The following is a 7520-nucleotide window of genomic DNA, read 5'->3' on the forward strand; positions in this document are numbered from 1 at the left end:
TTATGCTAAGTGAAATAACCAGTCAATGAAAGAAAAATACACATGGTCTCACTCATTTATGGATAATTAAGACCATTATAAACTGATGAGCAAAAATAGATACAGGGGCAGAGCAACATCGAACAGACTGTCAAACTACAGCGGGAAGGCCAGGGAGAATTGCGGGGGTGGGTAAGCGATCAACCGAGGGACTTGTATGCATGCACATGAGCATAACCAATGGACACAAGACACTGGGGGGTATGGGAGGCTAGGGGAGGGTCAAGGGGAGAAAAAAAAAGGAGACATATATAATACTCTTTGTAATACTATAAGCAATAAAACAATTTAAAAAAAAGAAAACAGTATGGTATTTCCTCAAAAAATTAAAAATGAACTGCCATTTGACCCAATAATACCACTTTTAGGAATATATCCCAAGAAAACAGAAACACCAATCAGAAAGGATATATGCACCCCTGTGTTCATAGCAGCACAATTTACAATAGCTAAGATTTGGAAACAGCCTAAATGCCCATCAGCCGATGAGTGGATTAGAAAACTGTGGTACATCTACACAATGGAATACTACACTGCTATAAAAAAAGAAGGAATTCTTACCATTTGCATGGATGGAATTGGAGAGCATTACACTAAGTGAAATAAGCCAGTCAGTGAAAGAAAAATACCACATGAATCTCACTCATTTATGGATAATAAAGAACATTATAACCTGATGAACAAAAAGATAGATACAGAGGCAGAAAAGCATCGAACAGACTGTCAAACGACAGGGGGAAGGCTGGGAAGGGGTGGAGGATGCGGGGGTAAGAGATCAACCGAAGGACTTTTATGCATGCATATAAGCATAACCAATGGACGCAAGACACTGGGAGTGGGGTGAGGGCATGTGCCAGGGAGTAGGGGAAGCTGGGGGAAGGTCAATTGGGGGGAAAAAAGGAGACATATGTACTATTTGTAATACTTTAAACAATAAAAAAGGAAAAAAATGATATTTGGAAAATCATGGTTTTTTATAACTACAGTTGATGGTGCAGGACATAAGTCTTAATAATTCATTATGAGAGTAAAGATACTGGAGTTCATTTACGGGGGGAGGGGGGAGAGGGAGAGAGGGAGAGAGGGAAAGAGGGAGAGAGGGGGATAGGAAGAGGGAGAGAGAGAGGGAGAGGGAGAAGGAGAGAGAGAGAGAGAGAGAGAGAGAGAGAGAGAGAGAGAAAGAGAGAAAGAGAGAACATAGCCCGATTGGAATCCCAGTTACACACTTAACTTCCTTCACCACCCTGGGAGAAGTCCCTTAAATTCTGAGTCCCCATTGCTTCTCAGGTGAGAGGTAATCAAACTAACTACAGCCAGGGGTTTTATAATGATCAAATATAATATGGATGTTACAGTGGTTTTTAAATGGAAAAATGTATGCAAAAAACAATGTACAGCATGAAGAGACCTTATATTGGACTGGCACAGGGTAAAGAGTAAAGCCAGAAAAGATACATTGGAGGGAATTACAACAAACTTATAAACTGTCAGACAAGGAATGGCAGTAGGAGTCTTTATGCTGTAGAAACACGTAAAATAGAAAGAAATGGAAACATTACAGATTCAAAAGATCCTACTCAAATTGCATCAGGATCTACCTATATACTGCAGCAGGTCTACCTCATAGAAAAATAGGCTGCCAGGTATTATACAGATGTTTGGATTCCTACAAAGGTAGTAGTAATGACCATGGTGTGCACTTGTTCTCATTGGATAGTAAAATCTAATTCCTCTGCAGCATGGTAGACATGACAGTATTCTGAGATTTATTATGATAATTCTCATTAAAACTTTGCCTCATAGTTGGACCCTAAAATCATTCAAAGATTGGCTCTGAAAAATAAGAAGTTATTCAAAACTAGCTTTAAGGTAAAACTATTTGAATAGATTATTACTGTTTAAAGAAGGGAAATTAGCATTTACTAATTGTCTTCTACATATGGGAGTTACGATGAGAGAGTCACTTCACATATATAATCTCACTAAATCCTCAAAACACAAAAAGATGGGTATGTATATATAACTGTATGTCCATTTGTAGGGAAGAAAAAGACTCAGCGGTTAAATAACTCGCCTATATGACATGGACAGCCAAACCAAAATCTATCCAGTACTAAATATTCTGCTTTCCCATGTAACACTAGTTGCTTGAGCTTATTTAATAGGATAATTCTTAAAAGAAATTAAATCACCATCCAATAGATAACACTAGGTTCTCTGTTAAAAGCAATTTTCTCATTATAGTTTCCCTTGGGATCATTTATACAATTCCATAATATGTATGATAAGTAATACAGCACAACTGGCATTACAGTCCTTACCAATTCTCTCTTCCTATAATTCTAGTTATATAAGTTCTTCTTTAAAATATATTTTTATTGATTTCAGAGAGGAAGGGAGAAGGAGAAAGAGAAAGAAACATCAATGATGAGAGAGAATCATTGATTGGCTGCCTCCTGCATGCCCCCTACTGGGGATCAAACCTGAAACCCAGGCATGTTCCCTTGACCGGAATCAAACCCAGGACCTTCAGTCCGCAGGCTGACGCTCTATCCACTGAGCCAAACCAGATAGGACTATATAAGTTCTAATAACAGAGAGAAAAACAAAGTTTAGATAGCCCCAAAATATACTATGAGGAGGAGCTAAGAGGAAAGGACAAAAGATCTTCAGACTGACTGATTGCTTTCATTAATTTTACTTATGAAAAAAACCAACAACAGAAAATATAATTAAAGTTCAAACTATAATAGACTTGAAAACAAGAAGCAGGATGGTGGTGATGAAAGTAATCTTAAGGGTGTAGGAGAATATGGCTGTAAACATCCTTCCAAAAGGAAAAAATGGATAATGATGATTCCAATGGTGGCAGCAGTGGTGGAAACATTTACTGTGCACTTACTAAGGATTAAGCACTCTGTCAAGCTGTTTAGATGCACTAATTTAATACTCACAAAAGATAAAGACCATTATTAACTCCTTAAATAAATTATAGAAACAAAAGAATTAAGTGACCTGCTCAGGTTCTCAAAACTAGTAAGTGGTTGAGCCAGTATTCAAGTTAGGTCTGTTTACTTTGGAGCGCAAATTCATAAGCATTATTTAGACTATCTAAAGAATAGCAGATCTGTTCACAATTTTATTATAATCTCTGCACAGAAAATCAAGTCTTATATTGGCCATGAGTTTCTAGGTCTCTTACCTACTTCCCAATGGTATAATAAGTGAAAAACAGAAGCCTCTCAACAGTAGAAAAACAGCATAAAATTTTTCTATTAAAATTTATCAGAATCTATACATTTAAATGTCTAAAATTTACTTTCCAAAATGTTAAATTGCTTGACTTATTAGAAAATGCTAACACAAACTTTGAAGGGAAAAATTAATGTCCATAATTACTGATCTTTTTCAACTCTGAAATAAGCTTGTTTTGTAATTAGTAGAGTTTCTTATCACATGCAGTAAGAATTAAAATGCTGGTTATTTAAAGCAAGGACTAAGATACTTTATGTTTCCAAAAGGATCTGTTAATAAATTAGTTCACTATGTAAGTAATTGACATAGATGAGTGTGTGTGTTTTCAGCCTATTACATTGACCTAATTGCAAACTGAAGGGAAGGAAAAAGATTATTTTGTGTCTTTTATATGATTATAAACTTGTCCTCATAAAATATAACAAATAAAGGTAAACTTACCTTATCATTTTATATGCTACTAGAGGCCCAGCGCACGAAATCATGTGGGTAGGGTCCCTAGGCCTAACCTCCTGCAATCTGGGCTATCTTCTGCCCATTCACCAATCCCCAGGCTGAATGCCGCCTCCGCCGCCGCCGGGGCTGTCAGGGCTGTTAGGATCACCAGCTCAACCCTGGCTACTCAGCTGCTCGGGGGCTCAGGCCTGTGGGAAAGTGTGTGCCGGAGAATTCACCTCCCATGTGTGTGCTGGGTCACCGCTGATGGAATGCGCTGCCCACTCAGAGCCGCTCATGTGGGAGCCGCCGCCGCTATTGCTGCTGGGGCTGGGGCTTGAGGCACTGACGGAAGCTGTGGGGCGCGCCCGCGACCTACCTGCCCCGGCGTGAGGGGCCTCAAGCAGGCAGCGCAATCCATCAGCAGCCAGCCCGGCGCACGCGCATCGAGGTGAAGTCGCCGGCAGTTGCTTTCCCAGAGGCCTGAGCCCCCAAGCAGCCGGGGATGAGCTGGTGATCCCAACAACCTGACAGTCAACCTAGTCCTCCCGCCACCCAACCCAATTCCCCCGTTCACCATTGCTGAATCATCGGAGCCTGCGGGCAGGAGAAGGGACCAAGAGGTGCTCAATGCACCTCATGATAACCGGTCATTTGGTCATCTTGGTCATCACAGACACTGGCTTTTTATATATATAGATATGCCCTTAAATCACTCAATTTACCAGGTGTACCAGTTAATAATGGTGGATTTTGTAATCAAAGAAAACACGATAATTTCAAGAGAAACATCAAAAGTGCTTTATTCAAAGTAATGTCCATCACTAGCTACACATTTCCCCATCTTTCAGGTAATTTGTGGATACCATCCCAATAGAACTTTTCTTGTTTTGAGGCAAACCATTCAGAGATCCAATTTTCCACTTCTTTGTACGTTTTGAAGTGCTGCTCAGAAAATGCATGTGCCATCGATTTTAACAAGTGGTAATCTGAAGGAGCAAGGTCTGTTGAATACAGCGGGTGGGTTAATACTTTCCAGGCAAGATCTTTTAACGTGTCTTTGACTGGTTTTAAAGTGTGTGACCGTGCGTCATCATGAAGCAAAATTACTTTGCCGTGTCTTCTGGCCCATTCTGGTCATTTTACGATCAAAGCGTGGTTCAAATTTATTATTTGTTGTCGGTAGTGATCAGTATTAACAGATTCACCTGGTTTTAAAAGCTCATAATACACCACACCTTCCTGATCCCACCAAACATAGAACACTGTCTTCTTTCCGAAGCGATTTGGCCTTGCAGTCGATGTTGATGGTTGACCTGGATCAACCCATGATTTTGTGCTTTTGGGATTCTCAAAATAAATCCACTTTTCATCGCCAGTCACAATTCAATGCAAAAAAGTCTTTCGTGCCGTTGAAGCAACATTTTACTGATGACTTTTCGGTTTGCCATTTGTCTTTTGTTCAGTTGATGTGGCACCCATTTTTCTTCCTTTAAAATCTTTCCCATTGCTTGTAAATGATCGGAAATTGTTTGCTGAGCAACGTTTAATCTTTCTGCAAGTTGTTATTTAGTTTGACATGCATCTTCATCCAATAATGCTTGTTAATAGTTGGTCTTCAAACTTTTTCAGTTGACCTGGACGTTCTTTGTCTTTCATATCGAAATCATCACTTTTAAAGCATTTAAACCAGCGTTCACAAGTATCTTGAGATGGAGCATGTTCACCATAAGCTTCCTGAAGTATATGATAACTTTCAGCAGCATTTTTCTTCAACATAAAGTAATGAATTAAAACTTCCCGCAAATGCTCTTTTTTTGGCACAAAATTCAACATTTTTATATGTAAAAATATCTATGATGTTAACACCTTCAGAAAATTTGACATATGAAGTTTTGAAGCTTGCTGTCAATATAACAAAATAGCATACATATCAAATCACATATATATCAACATATGTGCAATTCCATCTATTGAAAAAAGTCCACATTATTAACCGGTACACCTGGTAAAACATGAATATAAAGCATAAAATATAAATATAGCCTCCCTTGCTATTTTTGAGAAAAAATTTTTGAGAAAAAAAATGTCAAGGAGAAATCCTCTGTAGTTCATAAGGATCCACATCAATGCTGAAATCAGGAATGCAATCAATTTATTATTTGTCAAATTAAATACTAAATATAACTAATTATTAGCAGAAAAATATCTTAAAAAAGTAAATTAAATGATTTCTAATCAACAAACCATATATATCAATGGAAAGAAATTTAACATTAAGTCTTCTTTCCTAGATTGTTTGTATGTCAGCTGATTTTCTTTCTAAGTCATGAAATAGATGCACATGAGCAAGATAAGGGTCCCTTAAGAGGAACATACAGTATTTAGGTACTTGTACTGACCGGCTCAGAATCACAGCAATAATCATCCCAGCTCTGTCTGAGGGGTTTCTTTGTTATCTGAAAGTAAGGCAGATTAGTTAGGTAGAAATAATAGTTATTACACTTTTCTAATAATCTCATAGTGTTCAGATGTCACTGATGCTATCCAAAAGAAGTTATTTTGTATAACAGCATAAAACAAGAAACAACCAGGTAAACATTCCAATTCTGAGGGATCATATATTATTATAACCACTAGAGGCCCGGTGCACTAGAATTTTCGTGCACTGGGAGGGGGGTTGTCCCTCAGCCTGGCCTGACCCCTTCACAGTCCAGGAGCCCTCAGGGGATATCCTACTGATGGCTTAGGCCCGCTCCCCACAGTTTGGCCTCCCTCTGCAGGAGGTGACCAGGCTGATCAGGGGAAGGCGCCGCCCCCATCACCCTGCTGCTGCTGCCACTGCCAGCCACCGCAGCTGCCGGCCCTCCTCAGCCCTCGCAGCCACTGCGGCTTTGTCCGGAAGGACATACGGAAGACATCCAGTCTATCCAGTCTAATTAGCATATTACTCTTTTATTAGTATAGATACCTACTATTGTCCAGTGACTCTGAGATTTTTATTAACTGCTGAGTCTCATATTTATGAATACTGACCTAATGACAAGAATACAGATGGCATGGCCACCGATTACAAAAAATCTGGAAGAACAGTAACTCTAAATTTCTCTAATATTAACAACTATCAGCTCATTTGTGGGCAATTACTACTTTTTAAAAAGAAATATATTTAATTACCCAAATATAATGTAAATCGTTTAAACAGGGGAGGGGGTAAAATCAGAAGCCCCATCAATGTTTTTTTGTAAAAAATACTACTTAAGTCTATATATGACAAGTGCCTAGTATTAATCAGGAAGTGATATTTTTAATAATTTCATAGTTCTCAATATATCAATTCGAAGTTATTTCAATGTCGCTTCAAAATTAAGAAATACCCGTTATACAGCAGGCTTTTTCTTCAGAAAAGTCTAAGATGTTTCTTTCACAACCCTAAATACATACTACAATCTTTCAGCCATTATCGAAGTGTCAATTTGCTTACAAAAACTTCATAAGGATTTTTTAATTACCATAAAGGAATGTCTTTCCATAGATATTTTTGCCTCAAAAAATTAAAATAATAAGAAGAGGACATTGATGTACTATCATACCAATTCTATTAATGTTGGTCCTAGAATTTTTGCTAATATGAGAAATAATAAACTTAGTGAAATCAATGTAATGAAAAGTTGTGATAATTAGTATTTATTATGGAAGTTTGGGAGTATGATGAGAGTTTCGGGGAAGATAGAAATTTTCTAAGTCACTCCTTTGATAGTTTGCATATTGAGTGTTTAACAGGATCATTC

The 7520-nt window shown here is 38.1% G+C and overlaps 1 protein-coding gene across 1 annotated transcript in view; it reads right to left on the reverse strand.

The window, feature by feature from the left end:
• MYO9A (myosin IXA) overlaps nucleotides 1-7520 on the reverse strand; it is a 395533-nt gene that overhangs the window by 264386 nt on the left and 123627 nt on the right. The window contains exon 6 of the mRNA XM_023753167.1: nucleotides 6132-6188. Within this exon, the coding sequence (XP_023608935.1) occupies nucleotides 6132-6188 (57 nt within the window). The remainder of the gene's footprint in view (nucleotides 1-6131; nucleotides 6189-7520) is intronic.

The sequence above is a fragment of the Myotis lucifugus genome, unplaced genomic scaffold (assembly GCF_000147115.1).
Source record: "Myotis lucifugus unplaced genomic scaffold, Myoluc2.0 scaffold_41, whole genome shotgun sequence".
Taxonomy (NCBI): domain Eukaryota; kingdom Metazoa; phylum Chordata; class Mammalia; order Chiroptera; family Vespertilionidae; genus Myotis; species Myotis lucifugus.